This window comes from Hyposmocoma kahamanoa, unplaced genomic scaffold, assembly GCF_003589595.1.
Source record: "Hyposmocoma kahamanoa isolate Upper Pololo Valley unplaced genomic scaffold, ASM358959v1 79, whole genome shotgun sequence".
Lineage (NCBI taxonomy): Eukaryota > Metazoa > Arthropoda > Insecta > Lepidoptera > Cosmopterigidae > Hyposmocoma > Hyposmocoma kahamanoa.
The window spans coordinates 483,420-501,546 of record NW_020653993.1 but is presented as its reverse complement, the minus strand read 5'-3'; the positions used below and the strand labels follow the sequence as shown (position 1 = coordinate 501,546).

Below are 18,127 nucleotides of genomic sequence, written 5' to 3'. Positions count from 1 at the left end.
GTATTCCATAGTATTTCATTTTATTTGAAAAGAGCAATAGCTAGAGTTTCTTGCTCCTTCTCAGGGAGGTCAGCGTAGTGAACGAGCAGTAGCTTAAATGTGACGTTTTCAAGTGTAAATTTATTTTACCTATGGAATAAATAATCTTTGACTTTGACGAACGAACACTTAGAATAAAATTCCTTCGCGCCGGCTGGATTCGAACCAGCGTCTTCTAGAAAATCGTGCCCGACGCTATGCCAACTAAGACACGGAACGAACCAGCGGACCTCAAGAGTTTTTCTACGCGCTTGTTTGTCGGATCTTTGTCTTTGGTTTTCAACGACTTTTCTTGTCGTAGCTTCACTCAGCCAGGTACCGGCAGCTGACTAGAGATGTCTGACTAGTAATTAATTGTGTAGGATGATGCAATCATCAGCTTACACGCGTCCACTGATGGACATAAGCCTCCCAACTCTCCCAATCTAATAATGCCCGCATCCCGCCACTGCCGGCCACCTTGCTCAAATCGTCCGTCCATCTTGCCGCAGGGCATCCCACACTACGTTTTCCTTGACGTGGTGGCCATTCCAGAACAAGTCTGCTCCATCGGCGATCAACCCTGTCTTACTCCCGGAGAGATCCAATCCGCATTGAGTACAGCCTCGGTGACACGACCTTGAACCGTGTGAAGTCTGTTCGTGATTTGGGAGTAAGATTCCATTCTGGACTCAAATTTAATGATCATGTTATTGATATATGTAATAGTGCTTGGAAAAGTCTTGGCTTATGTAGTTAAGTTTTTTGACCATCGACAGGCAATTTGTAATTTATATAACGCCTTTGTTCGAAGTAAATTGGAAGCTACGGGGGCAGTGTGGAATCCCCACAATAAACTCTATAAAGCAATGTTCCACGAATCCAGAAATCATTTTTGAGATATTTATATAGTGAACTTTGTGGGTACTATCCTTATATGTACCATACACCCTTTATTTTGGGCATGGTATCATACAGATCGCTAATAAGAGGATATATAATTAACCCTCCTCTATTGGCTCAAATTCCTTTTTTTATCCCGCCAATCTCACGTAACGTCGTTCGTCAGCGCAAATACCCTCTATTCAATTTTTATTTAACCCGCACAGTGACTAAGACGGACACCATTCTTCGAAGCCCTAGCCGTAAATTCTTAAGCAAAACAAATGATATTGACGTGTTCAGCAACACTGAAACGAAATTTCTAACATCCGCTGGTTACTATTTGGAGGCGGTCACCGCCCAAAGCTCTGTGGTCCAAATTCCGCATCCTATCTTTGGCCAATGATCGACTCACCTTTTTTGTAACTATGACTTACAATAAGTACTGTAAGTGTAAGTTGTACAAAATAAATAAATAAATAAAACCCTCCTGCAGACATGCCCGGTCCCCGGTCTACTGCCACTTAAGCTTACTGATTTTGTGAGCTATGTCGGTCACTTTAGTTCTGTGACGTATGACCTCCTTAGGAATTCGGTCCATCAGAGAAACCCCAAGCATAGCTCGCTCCATCAAGTATAGGATGATTGTAGTCGTGGAAATAAACACATTTTGCCAAAGTAATTAAAAAAACAATCACACATCAGGCCACCTGTGGCTCTGTTTTAAATCTCATCACACTAATTAAAACGAAATAAGCGTGAGCCATAAAAAGCCTTGTGTTGAGAAGTGGCTTATTAAGGGTAGAACATCATTTATCAACACTCTTCACACAATTTACAAAGCTACTCTAATTTCTAGTGATAACAAACAAACCAACTAGATGGCGCTTATTGCACAGATTTTTATGGATAATGCCGACTATTCTTTAAATTGTTGAGGATTAACGCCATCTACCTCTACTAGTAAGCGTTAATTTATAAATTAGTTTGTAACACACAATGCCATCTATTGGCGCGCATATTTGTTAAAGTGTCGACTTATAATTACATATTAAAAAGGAATTAATTGATATCCACGTCCATTTACATAATATAAACTACTTGCAAACAATTGATCAGCGCCATCTGGATATAGGACGGAATTTTGACCTTTTTCAAAGTTACGATCTGCAGTATGGAGATTGGCAGTCCTCAGGCGTTTTTGGTCCATGTTAGCTATTAAATGTGTACAATAATGGAGTTATGTCTGTTTATTCACAGCTGCAAGTACGAAACTCACGGACTGAGTCTACAGAAGATGAGAAACGAAGTGACAGCGACAGCCGACCTCTTAGCCATGCATCAGACTTCAGCAGAGAGAACATACGTAAGTAATAACATTCCATATCGAGCCTAAGGGCGCGTTCAAATTAGCCGCTGTTAGAAGCGCTGCAGCCGCGCGAACGTCGCGCTGCTGAAGTGCGACCAAAGTTTCCCATGCCATTTTTTTATCCAGTCGATTGGAATAACTGGCGGAACTGCTATCCTATATTGTAAGGTGTTGTTTTACATTCTCTATAAATTCTTGAATTAAATTTTCATCCAACGTGGTTATTTTGAAAAATTCTGTCGAATAGCGCGCGGCCGTCGCTGCACGATTGCAGCGCTTCTAGAAATTGTATGACAAGTGATAGTCGCGCGGCCGTCTAATAAGAGCCTATTTTATTTTACACGCAGATAGCGCGCGTCGTCTGCGTGTATACGCGCCACAGGCACGCTGTAGTGAATCGATTCCAACTGCGCGAGTTCACGTAGTTGCTTCATTTCAAAAACTAACTGAAATTTACAAAGAAAACTAAAATTAAAACTGTCTCTTATCAAAATGCACGATACATCAGAAAGAAGAAAATCAGGGTTGAAGTCATTACAAACTGATTTCAACATTTTCCTGAGCTCGTGTTCGTCACACACGTACTTATTTTTATTTATGATAATTATTTTACTATTAATTAATTTTGTAAATTGTGTAAAAAACATTTTTTAATAAATAGTTTAAATGGTTTACATACGCGCAACTACAGCGCGTATACGCGTAGATGACGCGCGTTTACGGGCGCGTATAAAATACGCCGTGTGCATAGGCCCTAAGACTCATATCACTGCGAAACGCAAGGAAGCTTGCTTTTGTAACGAAATTATATATAGCATATTGAATGTCAATTGTGTAACAAAGTTGGATGCGATACGGTAGCTACGAGAATGTCCGAGACTGCGCGATATGTATACACAGGATTATTTTTAAAATGCTAATAACCTCGCAGGAGTATATTTCTAACATCATAAACAACAAATTTTGTTCCACGACCTATAGAGACACACGCGACTTTTAGCAACGATTGTATCGCTACAGTTGCGATTTATAGGCGACATTGTACAATCGCCTGTATATCCCAAATTTTCATTTGTATCGATAAGTCGCGCGTTTGCATCGCTGCTTAGAATCGCGCGCGTGTGTAAAGATAGACGATTAGCGACTGCATCGCGTTTGCAATCGCCGTGTGTAACCGTTCATTATTCATCAGATTTCTAAATTAATCAGATATTTAAATAGATCGCTCTAAACGGTAATAAGTCTGTGCATGACGGGGGTGGGGTCAACGCAGAGGACACTTGCACGTAAATATATTTACGAAAACAATAGAGTAATCTAGAACGGTATGCACGCTACTTATAACAGTGGTTGACTTAGGACTTATGACACAAAAGTCTTATGACTTTCATTGGGCCTTTCATCACCTTACCTAAATCCTCTCTGTAGAGTAGAATTGTGCGCAGCAGTCGGAAGCATAATGGGTCATGAGTATGATGATAAGGCATGCCTGATTCATTCTCGACCACATTTGTTACCATACGGTTAAACGCCTGCTTATGTTCAATAATAATGAAAATAGTTATTTGTTATGCAAAGCTGTAAAGTCGTTTGACGCGAGTGTTTGTATTGAAATCTGAGCAAGGTACTAAGGGTCGTATTCTAGAACTCTACTCAATACTCAAGCCAGGACTTGAGTATTGCAGTGAGCACTGAAAATCATACTCAAGTCCTTGCCATTAGAGTCGTATTTCCAGTGCTTGAAATCATACTCAAGTCTGCTCAAATCCTGACTTGAGCATTGAGTAGAGTTCTGGAATACGACCCTAAGTATAGAATCTTGAGCGTTGCAAGGGTTTTAAGGCACGCGACGCAAAACGACTTTGCTGCCGAGCGAAATACACAAATTTTCACCTCACTCTAGCGAGGAAAATGGTAGATAAAAGAAAAACAGTTGAACTATGACAAATCAGTTAAAATAAACAAAATTAGTTATCGTTGTCAATTTAATGTCAACAATAAAATATAGCAACGGATTTATGTTACATAAATAATGTACGACAAATCGCGTAGTTGAACATGTCATTATGTTTTCTTTTTTCAACGAAAGAAAATTTATATATATATAATATAGATGATGATCGAGTTCAAATTTCAAATACCTTTTCCACGCTAGCGTGGAGAAAACGCTTTAGCGCGTAGATTTCTAATGACAAAGAAAGTCTTTTCGAGCTAGTGAGGTGAAAAAGAAATTATTTATCTTTCAGTCCAAATCAGCAACGCGCCCCGCCGAAGTCGCCGCGGGATCGCACCCTACAGCGACTCGCAGCGCCCGCTCACACGGTACCTACCCGTCGACAGGGACGACTTTGATCTGTACAGACACGTCGAATCAGCGGGTAAGTACACTTTATTATTGTACGTAATTTATTTCAACAGTGAGTAAAACGTTTATTTGTTATATGGTAAACTAGAAAGTTTCATCTTTTCCTTACAACAAATAAAATTAGAGTTGTCATTTTTTTTGTATTTTTGTTTTCATTGTTCAGTTGTACGTTTTGGTACTTGTTTTAATATTTTATGAATTTTTACTAATTAAATATTTTTTTTATTGTCGATGAAATACACCTACGCGTTAGAGATACAGTATGGCTCTACAACGCGCGATGTCTAATTCATATTTATTGTATTACAATTTTGTATTCTCTCTTTTGTTCATTCCTCTAAATGTGTGTGTGTATGTATCTTGCAAAAAGTGTTCAGACTGTATATGAGAGTATTTTTGCAGGTCATCAGATTGAGTTGTGCCCCTACGTGACGATCACGTCGACATCATGTCGCGGTTATCTACATAAACTCGGCGCCAAATTCCATACATGGTCCAAACGGTTAGTGCCTTAAACAGTATTATTAACCAGATAAGAACGGTAACATCCCAGTGAGAAAACAGTTACTTCTTATTTATGAGATCGACAATCGAATCCATTGAATCCAATGAAGCTAAAACACTAAACATGTCGTCGCGAAGATACTCCCATTTAGCCACGCTTCTATTTGGAGTGATAAAAAGCTAAAACCTTTTTACCTCCATGAACGTCTCACATGGACTAATAGACCGCGCACCTGCAGGTTTCCACTCTGCATTCCAAAACACAAAACTTCGGCATATAAAGGCAGTTTTAAATATTCCGCGGCGAAAATCTGGAACAACATACCGCCACCAATGCGTTCTTCACAATCCGTTTATGCGTTCAAATGTCAACTCAAAAAGCACATTCTAAATCTACAAAACACGTCTGGAACAATTTTATTTGTGTAATGCGCCTCAAAATACAAAATTAAAAAGAAAAAGCAGAGTGAATCTTTGTTGGGACATTAGCTGAAATTTGTGTTATGTTTCCTATTTAATTATATTGTTTCATGTTTAAGTTTTTCTTTAACTCGCGTCCACGTTTGTTTTTATTTTATTTATATATTTTTATTTCTTTTAATCGGCATTTTCGAAAAGGGTCCACTGAAAACCAACGCTGTGGCCCTGCCGCAGTATTAGCTGAGTTGGGTCCTTTTCAGTGCAATAATACACTTTTAATACTAATTATTAATATTGTACTCCACGTGTATTGTGCTGAATAAATTACATTTCTTTCATTTCTTTCATTTGGTAGCATGCACCTATGATTTTATTTCTAAGTTAAATTGTTCAGCAGCAATATCTTTCCTTAACTGTGACGGAAAACCAGCATGTAGAAGGTTTTTCTTAAATAATATTCAATGACGGGACGAACAAGTCGTGGACCTGATGTTAAGCTATACGCATTTTGTTGCAGCCTGTTCCTTCTTTCTTTTCCTTCACCTTTTGCCTACTGTTATATACCTTGTACAATAAATTCATGTGGACCGAGTGTTACATCTATCATTATTACGCAAGATCCGCGTGACACCACCTGGAAGTAGTAGAGCTCCTTGTGAAAGAGTTCATCCAGGTTAGCTGGAGCTAAGAATTATGTGGCACTGCAGCTGTTATGGACAACCGTGGAGCTTACCATCACGCGCACGACTTGTTCGCCCCGTCACTTGATATTATCAAAAAAAGTGATGCTCTACGAAATCAAAAGACAATGTCATGTATGAAGCTTCATTCGCATCATTCATCTTTTAATTTGGTTGGCTTATTCCCAGTTGTCACTATTGGTTTTGTTCCCACTGGTGACAAATGGGAAATAAAATCCCAGTTGTTGCCAGTGGTGACCAGTGCAGTGGTTTTTTATTTCAACTGTTGTTTTATATTTGTAGTGTCCAGACTTTCTGGATAATTGTAAATGATGTGATAATTTTTGTGATTTTTAATTATTGCATGGTATTGGAAATATCTGATGTTTAAGACTGTTTTTAAATAAGATCTATTTCTATCATTTATCTACTTCTATCATTAAACTCGAATTTTATTTTATTCCCTTTCGATGGTGGCAGTAAACAAACATTAATTGGGATTTTTTAATTTCCATTTGTCGCCAGTGGGCTACAACAGATCTTTTTATCCCATTTGTCATACCTGGTAACATATGACATTTTTTTTCCATTTGTCGCCAGTAGAAGTCACCACTGCCTACAATTGAGATTTTTTATCACATTTGTCACCACCTGGTAATATGTGGGATTTTATTTCCATTTGTCGCCAGTAGAAATCACCACTGCACTGGCTACAACTGAGATTTCTTTAACCCGTTTGTCACCACCTGGTAACATATGGGATATTTCGCGAATCTGTTATCTATAATTCTATTATAGAATCCTAATAATTATACATGTTCATTACGTATTTATATCAATATAATATTATATTTTTATTAATTCACTAATTAGAATAATATTGAAGATTTATTTAAAAAATATATTAAAAGCACTTTGGACTTTTTAAAAAAGGTAACCAAAGTATTTGAAATTGCGTGTCCAACTTTATCATTACCTAGTTAATAATTAGGTATATTCACTACGTAATATTTATCGGCAATAAAAATTGAAAATTCGAGTACCCTTGTCTAGCTCACGAAGTTATGGCGTCTTATTATATTGATACAATAATTCTGTATTATATATTACTCTGCACTAAAGAAAACAATAACTGAGTGAGTCTCAGACATAAGTTTGTTTACTTACTACGTTTCATCTTTCAAAAAACGAAAGAAACTCCTCTCTTTATCCCGTTTAGATGGTTATAAACAGCCGTACACAGCACGATTCACGACTATTGTAAATAGTAACTTAAAATGATGTTATATATTAACGTACAAATTTCGTAATGAATAAATGAAAACTATATTCAAATATCAAAGCCGTCTTAGCGCGAAAACGGCTCGCCGACAGCCTTGGTCTCGTTCAGTCAATGTGACCGTCAATGTGCGGGGCGTGATGCGGTATCCAAAGCTAGGGAGGGGCGGAGAGTGTCCGTTCTCATTACTTATTTGTTCTCTGCCGACGTCTTCCAGCATACCGTGCCAGACGCTATACCAACAAAGCGGCAACAACTGAGATTTCTGACATCTTCGATCTTTGTGTTAATAATTATAACAAACTAGTGGAGTAATTTCACATAAAAATAATTGAATATAAATTAAATAAAAATTTAAAAAACTAAAAAGTTTATTCAAGGCTAAATCAACATTATGTTTCGTAAAAAGGCACGAAACAAAGTATTTAAAAATAACCTTATCTGTCACGCATCCTAGAGACATACGGTGTCTTTAATGATTTTGGTACTGTAGAGTCCTAGAGTCGTATTCCAGAACTCTACTCAAAGCTCAAGTCAGGATCTGAGTATGATTTCAAGCACTGGAAGCACGACCCTAATGGCAGGGACTTGAGTATGATTTCGAGTGCTTTAAACCATACTCAAATCCTGACTTGAACATTGAGTAGAGTTCTAGAATACGACCCCTAGAACCACATGGGGCGTCTCCAAAGCGCAGCTACATTTCGTCTGTCTCTGGGGAGCGTGACAGGTTAAGAATGACACTACACCATATCAAAGCCGATAAAAATTCGATGCGGTCTTTGCTACATTCAACGTATGCCAACAACATTATCGATTTGATTGTTACCGTTGCTAACAACAACTAATAATAATGTTTAAATTTGTTTGCAGGTGGTTCGTTTTCGATAGAGAAACGAAAACGTTCGTCTACTACTGGGATAAAAGTGAGAAAAAACCAAGGGGCGGCGCTTATTTCCAGGTAAGAAGAAGATGTTGCTCTTATTGCACTGAACACTACACTTAGAAAGAATTGGTATACCTACACAATAGCATAAAAAATTACAATATACGTTATACATAATATACAGGGTGGAAATTTGTAATGCCACTTGGAAGGAAAGTTCGTTAAATACTGGAGATAGAAATTTTTACTTAAAGGAAACCTTCCTTTATTTTTAAAAAGAAATAATACTGCATTCAAAGATTTTCGAAAATTGCTAGCCACACGCGGGAATCGAACCCGCTAAAATCTTTTAAAAAATGCACCCTGTACTTTTATTAAATCAATCGATAGGGTCAATTATGAGGATGAAATCTCTCTTACAAATCATGAAATCTGGAGTTATAAATTCAATGGGTCAAGTTAAAGTACTACATTAGTAACCATTTTAATACCTGGATTGGTACAAACAGCACAATCAGATGACCTGCGAGATCACCAGATCTCAACCCTTTAGATTTTTTTTTTGTGGGGATATGTTAAAAATCAAAGGATGATGACCAATTCAGTATGGAGGCATGCCCTAACATAAACTGTCGTGTACATAAGTTATACGTGGTGCATTTTAAAGCACATAACACCTAGATTTTGAATTAATTCTTCGTTTTTCATTTAAAGCAGCGGATTTTTTTATATTTAATTTTTAAAATCTACTTTTCCTAACCTATAAACGTCTAATAATTTGTCACACATTTGTACATACATAAGTTGTTCACAAGCTAATTTCGATTTCAATAACAATTAGCGTAATCTATGTAGGGCTTTAGTGGATTAGTAGAGGGTGACCGATCTCTAAAACGACCTTCGTATTCGTACCTACTCATTAACCGACCAATGAACCATTCCGTTCATATCGTACTCTCACCAATTGTAGGTACATATTATCAGACTTTACGAAAAGTAGGTCTTTACGATTAAGTTTACGAACGCGATGGTCATTTTGGAGAACCAAGGTCACCTCCCAGGAGTGGAGTAGGCCACTTATGGTAGAAGTCTATTTACTAATGTCATAAATAGACGATCGGAAGCAGGGTAAAGAAAATAAAAAAATCTGTCACAAATATACCACATTATTTTATTATCTTTCTATACAATTAATCTTCGATATCTATTAAAATGTTATCTAAATATGTGGCTGGTGCCGTTATGTTTTCTTCATATCTTGCCCATCCCAAAAACCAAATCATTGTCATGACATGACAGCAACAGCCAACTGTTCGGTTTCCTACTAAGCAACTACAGGAATATCCTAATATCAACTCAAAAGGAGACTGACTGCTCGTTTCTGTTTCGAACAATATATATGTGAAATATTGTCTCTGACTTACATGTCGAGATTTAACTCTGCCCCTTAACAAACAGGGTTGATTTCCTCCAACATGTGTAACCATTTCTTCGGAGTGCTCCAATTGTGGACATACTTCTATTTCATAGATGCCATTCTCACGAATATGCTCACCATAATAAGACCGAGCTTGCTTTACCTGGTATGGCCCCAGAGAGAACAAAACTAATTGGTCATACGTGAACCTAGGAAAAGATTCAAGTTGAGGAAGATTGCCATCAATTCTGGAGAACATTACACGCCTACGATTAAGATTAAACTCTGCTACAAACCGAGCTAGGTGGTTAGGTACTTGTAATTGCTCCAATGCCCGACTAATAATCATTTGGGCATCGGAGCGATCTATAATAAGGGGATGAAAACGATTGATAAGGGCAGCTGCAACCTTAAAATCGTCCATTAGATGTTGGTGGGCAGTATTAAAGAAATCCTGCCTAAATAACTTGAAGTCTCGCTTGAATCTACCATTTACTACTTCAACTACCCACCGACATAAAGTTACACAGCGGCTTTTGTTGGCTTGTAATGTAGTCAGCTGTGTCTCACCTTCATCTAAATTCTCCGGTTTAAAGACTTTATAATTGCAACTCTCTAAAAGTGCAATTGCATCCCTAAATCCACGATCTAAAATAAAAACATCATTTTCTCTAAAAAATGTTCTCATAGGTCTATTTGGTTCTCTAAATAAATCTTTCATTATATCAGCATCTGTTTGAGTGGCAGCATATGGACCTAATACATCTATGATATGGCCATCGCAGCTCACCATAAGAAATGGTTTCACTAAGTTGCTATATTTATGAAGACTGTAAGTCTTTTTTTGGTACAAATAATTGGAACTTTTTTCTATATATATATATGTACCGTCACATATGACTATTGCAGGTCTGTCCTCTACATTACTGTTAGGGTTCCCAAATAAGGCATTCGGTATAGACAGATTTCTGTTAGAAATGTCGTGAGCTGTTATGTGCTGCAGGCCTATGTGACGAGGTACAAAATGTTCCACAAGATATTCTCTCACTTTTTTCATTTGCCTTTCTAAAGTAGTTCGAGACATTTGGAAAAGTGAGGACAATCTTTTATTACTATCACCAGTTCGAAGTTTTATTAAGTATATAGCTAGAGACAATTTTGGTGATGTTACATAATTATCTAATGATAATTCATTATATAATGTCAAAAATTCAGTAACATTCAAACCAGTCCAGTAGTGACAAATATGGTTAGGCATATCTTGTACATTTTCAAAATCAAAGCATACTTCTTTTTTAGCTAGTTCAATTATGTCTTCTATTTGAGTTGCATTAAAATCAGAAAATGTATTTGTTAATTCAGGTAATGATTGCCAAGTGTTACTAAACAAATGCAACTCACAGACTCTAGTAGATCGTGGAACATAAAAGTTATATTCCCTTACCAACATAACCTTTATAAATGTGGGCACTAAATGTCCTGCTGCATTGCGACACATGTTGTAAACACAACGGCTAGAAGTATTCGCCGAACGTTTATAGTTTGGTAAAACAATAGATCTCAATGCTAATACTCTCTGGTCAACCACAGGATATATAGACGATTCCAATGGTTCATTCTCCACAGGGCTTCGGGGTTGCTCAGGTGGAAGCGGAATTTCAACTGAAATCCTTTGTACATCTTGTACAACTCTTCGATTTCCTCGCACCCAACATGTATGACACACCTGATTTCTATGGCCCTGTACAAAAAAATATAAAAAATGTTAAATCATTTGTAACTTAATACACATAAGTCTAGATTCATTATTTTATGGAAATAAGTTTGTTGATACATACCGGCAGATTGATATTCCATTCAAAAACATTCAGCAATGGGCTATTTTCTTCAAGGTTATGATTTCTTATATTCAAAACAGAACAACCACATCCAACACATACGTTAGTATGGCCAAGCCTCCTCCTTGGGTCAGTATCATTGGCACTTTCATTTGCTATTATATAGCAAGCGTGGCATATCACAGCATCAACAGGAAGCTGAAAACAACATCAATGTCACCATTTGTTATCAAATAACTACACTAATATGTATAATGTAAACTTCTATATACTAATCATTCAAGATTACTTACTTGTGGTAATGCCAACCATTCCATGAAGATGTTTTGCAGTTGCACGGATAGTTCGCTAACTGCATGTCTTTGAATACGTTGCACACACAAAAGACAGTTGATGCACCGCAACATTGTAGTTGTAATTCACCGACAAACTAACACGTTTCGTAAGTCCAGTAGAAAAGCCAAAGTCGTCGATATTACTTACAAAAAAATGTATGTAATACGCGCTTTTTCGCACAAAACAACAATCGCATACGCACGCCGCCACAGAACACAACACAACAACCACAAACAACAACGCGACAGTAACAATTGACACACGTGACATTTTTTTAAAATTATTTCATGACCTTGGATTTAAGTAAATTGAGAACTGAAGATATTTTTCCGTTTAATTCACCATTAATCCTTCTTAAACGTAGGCGAAGAAAAAAATTACAATATAAAAAGCATTTCAAGTACTTATTTGTTAGTATTTATTCATTTATATTTATCCGTTATGTTCGTGGAGAGAAATTAAATATTTTATTATTATTATTATTTAGGGTTAATATTAATGAAGCAATGGATTACATTCCTTTCTCAATATCTTATCTCTGAATTAATATATAGCGTTATATATAAATAATTAATGAATTCGGTGCATTGTAACAATAACAGGCGTAAATAATTCAAAAGTATTGTTAATTAAACTTCTATGATTTTATGGTGGCCGGAAATTCTCCCTAAAAATAAGGTATTTATTCCACCCCGTACTTAATTATATCAGGTAACTCAGATGACATTAACATACTAATGGCTCATTATGACAAGTACCCAGAGCCATAAAATCACCTGTCGTCGCCACAATAAAATAATAAACCGGAAATGCAACGGAATTGCATAAAAAAATATTTTTTAACATTCAAATATAAACTGCAGCTTTGATTCGTTTTATATTATTATCAAAAATCTAGTTTCAATTAATATAGGATACTAAAAAATATGAATTTTCTGTACATGCTAGGGCAGATTTGGTCATCGTCCTTTACCTTAAATCGTATGCGAGTGTAAACGAGTTGAAGGCTGAGGTTTAGAATACGATTTGTAACACAATTCATCACAACACGTTATTAAAAGTTACTGAAAATGAATTCGTTAAAAGATTAAATTTGTGTATCCAAGAAAATGGAGCTCATTTCGAGCAACTAATTAATTAGATTACCATTTTTTTCGTTTTATTAAAATACGTTAAGGTATGGTTTTTTTTTTTTCATTTAATTAACCAATTTTGTGAGAGAGATTTTATTCTTATAATTAACCCTATCGATCGATGCAATAAAAGTGCAGGGTGCATTTTTTTCAGATTAAAGCGGGTTTGATTCCCGCGTGTTGCTAGAAATTTTCGAAAATTTATGAATGCATATTGAGTTCTTAGGTTTTCGCGATTGTTACACATAGGAAATGAAACTATTTTTCCGGATTTAAATCGCGTATATTTGTTTTTTCAAACAAACCGACGTTTCGGGCCCTTTACAGGTCCCATGGTCACGGTTGACTCTGTTTGTTTGAAAAAACAAATATACGCGATTTAAATCCGGAAAAATAGTTTCATTTCCTTTATGAATGCAGTTTTATTTCTTTTAAAAAATAAAGGAATGTTTCCTTTAAGTAAAAATTTCTGTCCCCAGTATTTAGAGTACTTTCCACCTGTAATGCCACCCTCCAGGTTAGGTTAAATTTCCACCCGGTATATATATTTAGTAGTAGTAGAGAGAGCTCCTCGTGAAAGAGTTAGTCCAAAGAATTCCTACCATCTTACCTATTTCTGCCACCAAGCAGTAATGTAAGCGTTACTGCATTTCGATTTTGAAGGGTAAGATTGCTGGTGAAATTACAGGCACATGGGACTTGTCAACTTATGACCCAGGGTGTCGGGCACAGTGGCAGCACATGAGTGACATGGTGACAGTGCCCCTCAGATCTTTGCGATTTAAAGCTCGGAGTGGCACTGCAACTGTTATGGACAGGCGTGCAGCTTATAAAAATTAAAAAAATACAATTATTGTTACTATTATTGTAGTATAATGGAAATGGTCAAAGAGAATTTGCGCATTTTTATTTCTGGTCAAAGAGAATTTGCGCATTTTTATTTCTATTTCAGATGACCAACATTTTGAAACAAATTACATTTGTTGACAGGTTATACAAGAAGTGTATCTGGACCACGGCAACACATCAAAGTCCCCGAGTCCACAAACAACATTTATAGTAAAAACAAGGCAAAGGCGATACTATCTCATGGCGCCTTCCGGGGAGTCCGCTAGGATATGGATCGACGTCATTTTCACCGGTGCACAGGGCTACACGGAATATTTAGAGTGAAAATGTGTGGGGGGGAAAAATATGCATTTTTTTCTATAATGGAAGAGGTGATGGTCTAGAAGTGATCATTTTTCTGTCACTGAAGAAAACAAACTTTTTTTCTTCATTTTTCTGAAGCTGGTAAAAAAATAGAGATAACAGCTTTTCTACATATTTTAACTTAAAGCTGAGCGATATAAAAGTTTTTTAAGGGTTGGTGAAATGTATTCCTAAAACTTTATCTGCCAATAAAATGAAGTAGAATTATTTTAAACTGTACAATTTGATGAATTACAAATGCTACTGATTCTTTTGAAGTTTATTCAACAACGTAGGCATTAACTACATTACATTTCCTAGAAATTGAAGTTTCAAAGTTTTCATACAAGAAATTTCTTGTTTTAATATTTGAAAATGACTCGCAAGTTACAGGACAGAGTGTATAACTCATGTTGTTAAAAAGACAAGGAGCAATAGTCGACAATAAAAAACTAACTAATATGCATTTTATACAAAGTACCTATTATTCAAAACTACACTACACCGTTAAGTATTGTGCCAATGAACAGTATGAAAAAGGCAGCTATTTTTATATACATTTTAATGGACTTGGAATTGAAATTTTTAATTGGTGCCTTTCAAAGACTGATGGGTTTTTTGAAAATATACATTTACATTACGCGTATAATATACATTTACATTACGTATGTAATATACATTTACATTACGTGTATAGTTACATTTACATTACCCGTATAGTATACGTTTACATTGCATGTTAAATATAATAATTCACATTCTACAATTATACTGAATGTTGGTGAAAATTACTGAACTACAACTTGTCCAATAACAAGTTTTGTTGTGCCACTTTTACATTAAAAATAAGATGTTTTGTTGAGGCATTAAAAACCATTTATATATTCCAATCTATAGAGTAGAGTTCTCAGTGTTTCCTAAAGTTAGGAAGTGCCTAAAATGTTATTACAAAAAATAATAGATCAGAGAAATTAAATTAATGAAATCAATTTCATCAAAATGGAATAATGCCCAATTCCATGTAAATAAAACTATTAATGAGTTCTATCTTTATTACGAACTTCAAGGGCTAGCAAGTTATATTTTAACCCTCGCCATATTGCAAAATTAAACTAATTCCCTGCACTGACTACACGAATGTTAACAATAATAATATCATCACCATTTCAGGTTTAAAAAATAACTTGTCACCTTTTTAATGTGGTATTTGCCAATAGGTCATTGAACTTTCTATTTTAAGCTAATGAAATTTGAATGTTTTTTAAAATAATGTTACCATGTTTTAGCGTATAATTTTAGTGTGGCAACTTTACATTGCCATTTCGAATAACTTCAACATTTATATAAAAATTGTTCATATAACATTTTTCTTTTAACTAAGAGAGATAAGTGTTATAAGTTAGGAAAGTATAAATCTTTAGTTTCAATGGTTATCATAACACAGTAACTAAATGACTGCAGTGCCGTTAACTTTTTTGTGATGTGACAGTTTAAGTTTTTGTCGTGAGAGGTAAAGGACCTTAATTTCATATTTTTTAATTTAGACGTTTTTGCAAACACTTTTTAGAATGCTAATAATCACGCAATGGTAAAATCCATTACGTCTTAATATCGTTTGTTTTTATTTAACATATTTGATATTAAGATTGATTTTAAGTGTTTAATTAACAGCCTTATTATCTTTAAAACGTAAAAATTACTATTTTGCATTTGAGGCCCTTTACCTCTCACTAACAGAAGTGTAACAAACAAAATATAATATAAAGCGGTGGCGAAGAGATCCAAGAAGTTATTCTCCAACTTAAAAGTAGGTCTATATCGACTTATCTTCTTCAAATGTGCCTTCACCACTGTCATACAGTTAGGTTTAAAGTGTTTTTTGCACAGTGATACTCCTATATAGCATAAAATTAACTAACGCCATTATGCAAAACGTCAAACCGTACGCTCAATAATAAAGTGTCATAACTGTGAAAGCAATATTTTTGAAAACTGACAAAATAAAAATAAATATACGAAATAAAACCTATATATTTAGTTTTTCATATCAAATACATTTTGTCATCTATGGCCAGAGTCTAATGGCAGACACGCCTGGTTCTGTATTATCACGCCATATTAACCCAGTGGCGTAGTGTCGGAAGTGCAGAGAGGGCCATGCCTCAGGCACTGGAATGGGGGCGGTTAACTAGTCAAAATTTTTTTTTTACTTAAAATTAGAAATCAAATTTCACTATTTGAGAAAACGATATCCTGAACAACGCAAAGGTGGCGAAGGCAGGCGAACGTAAGTACACAATCGAGCCGAGTCTGCCCGAACGAACCACAGACGCAAAAAATTTTAAGTTGCCACTTGTACGCCACTGAATTATCCCATACTCTAAGTGCGCAAAATTTTGATCACATGTCACCGGCACCTATAACTCGACTTAATAATTTCAAGCATTCTAATTGGCTAGGGGGCGTGGCCAGGTCGGCGGTCAACGATGAGTCACTATTTTCTTAACGCGAATGCACTATAGTCTCAAAACGCAAGATGGCTGAACCGTTTCCAAATGTACCGTGTAGTTTTTTTATATAATACATTATTTTTTTATTAATAATTTGTTTTTATAATTCATGTAACAACCAAACTCGATATAAAAAATACGTTCAACGTGTCGGAACTTTACATACGTTATTCTTTTTAAAATCTATTTTGTTACTTCCCAAAAATTACTTTTTTAGCTTCGTCACTTTATCATTCAAGGTGTGAAATTAACTTTGTGTAACATAGACAATAGACAACATATCACAAATAAGTTAGTGGCACTGTAAACGGCTGACGTGTTTTAGATCATTGCAAGGTACGAAAGAACTAAAGAGTTACTTTATTTAATGTTGTCAAAGGTCGTTTTTAGCATCTAAATTCAAGGTCTAAGGGCAGCTTTTCAGGCAATAACTATCGTATGCTTAGGCCGTGCATCTAGTTTTTTAACAGATGTTTACACATTTAAATTAGATAGATATATATCACTTATTTTTAATTTTAGCAATTTAAAAATAATATTTTAATTTTTAAATAAATACATTGTAATAGCATGTTTACAATAGTATGTACATTTTTTTGTAAGTACAAAAAAATCGTAATTTTTTTTACAAGTGTGTAATACCAGTGTAAAAAAATAAACATAATGAAGTTGTTATTTTTAATGCTTGCATCACTTACGGGTCATCGCACATTGTCTGTAAAACTGTTACAGCATTATTGGTTTCATTCAAAGAATAATAGCTGTTATTTTTAAATAAATTCCAATTATTTTCTGGTCGTGTTGCTTTTTACACATTTACATACCCTGAACCGTATATGCTTTATAATAGAGATTATTATAAAGATATTCGATTCGTAACCCAGCAGTTATGTTTCTATATTAATTACCAATTTAAATAACTCAATTTTCCTAAGTTTACTTAGTTGCGTGGCTCTTGTACTCATATTACAGCGAATTGCCATTTTAAATTAATAATTAAATATCAGCAGCATAATGCTTTAGTAGTTTTAAACCCAGTCTGTTTTGACCCTTAGTCGTAGGTTGTAATACGGCTGAAACCAATTATATTAGATCTAAGGTCACATTATAATTAACCGTGCGAATAATAAAGGCAAAGTTAATTGAAATAACTTGGTATTTAATTTCTTACTTCATTATTTACATCTGTAGGTGTCCCAGACCGAGTTTTATATATATATGTATATATATATATATATATATATATATATATGCGCACTTCTTTTACATATATATATATATATATGTAAAAGAAGTGCG

At 35.3% G+C, this 18,127-nt stretch overlaps 2 protein-coding genes across 3 annotated transcripts in view; one reads left to right on the top strand and one right to left on the bottom strand.

Moving 5' to 3' along the window:
* The window catches only part of LOC113233691 (pleckstrin homology-like domain family B member 2), a 169,109-nt gene extending 152,567 nt beyond the window's left edge, over positions 1-16,542 (top strand). For both annotated transcript variants that reach the window (XM_026468870.1, XM_026468871.1), the window contains 5 exons: positions 2,161-2,266; positions 4,516-4,647; positions 5,037-5,136; positions 8,391-8,478; positions 14,118-16,542. In XM_026468870.1, coding sequence (XP_026324655.1) covers positions 2,161-2,266; positions 4,516-4,647; positions 5,037-5,136; positions 8,391-8,478; positions 14,118-14,300 — 609 coding nt within the window. In that variant the 3' untranslated portion in view covers positions 14,301-16,542. The remainder of the gene's footprint in view (positions 1-2,160; positions 2,267-4,515; positions 4,648-5,036; positions 5,137-8,390; positions 8,479-14,117) is intronic.
* Positions 9,004-11,995, bottom strand: LOC113233692. Its single transcript, XM_026468872.1, has 3 exons — positions 11,952-11,995; positions 11,659-11,856; positions 9,004-11,561 (listed from the first exon to the last, which is right to left on the bottom strand). Exons 1-3 carry the CDS (start codon positions 11,973-11,975, stop codon positions 9,594-9,596), a joined length of 2,190 nt encoding a protein of 729 aa, XP_026324657.1. The 5' UTR covers positions 11,976-11,995; the 3' UTR covers positions 9,004-9,593.
* Positions 16,543-18,127: the final 1,585 nt, after the last annotated feature.

What these genes read in the sequence shown, in the direction of transcription:
- LOC113233692 (XM_026468872.1), bottom strand. Translation starts at nt 11,975, where the DNA reads ATGGAATGGTTGGCATTACCACAA. An exon ending in AATGGTTGGCATTACCACAA is followed by an intron (nt 11,857 to 11,951) that starts GTAAGTAATCTT and finishes TGTTGTTTTCAG; the next exon opens with CTTCCTGTTGATGCTGTGAT. An exon ending in AATGGAATATCAATCTGCCG is followed by an intron (nt 11,562 to 11,658) that starts GTATGTATCAAC and finishes TTTTTTGTACAG; the next exon opens with GGCCATAGAAATCAGGTGTG.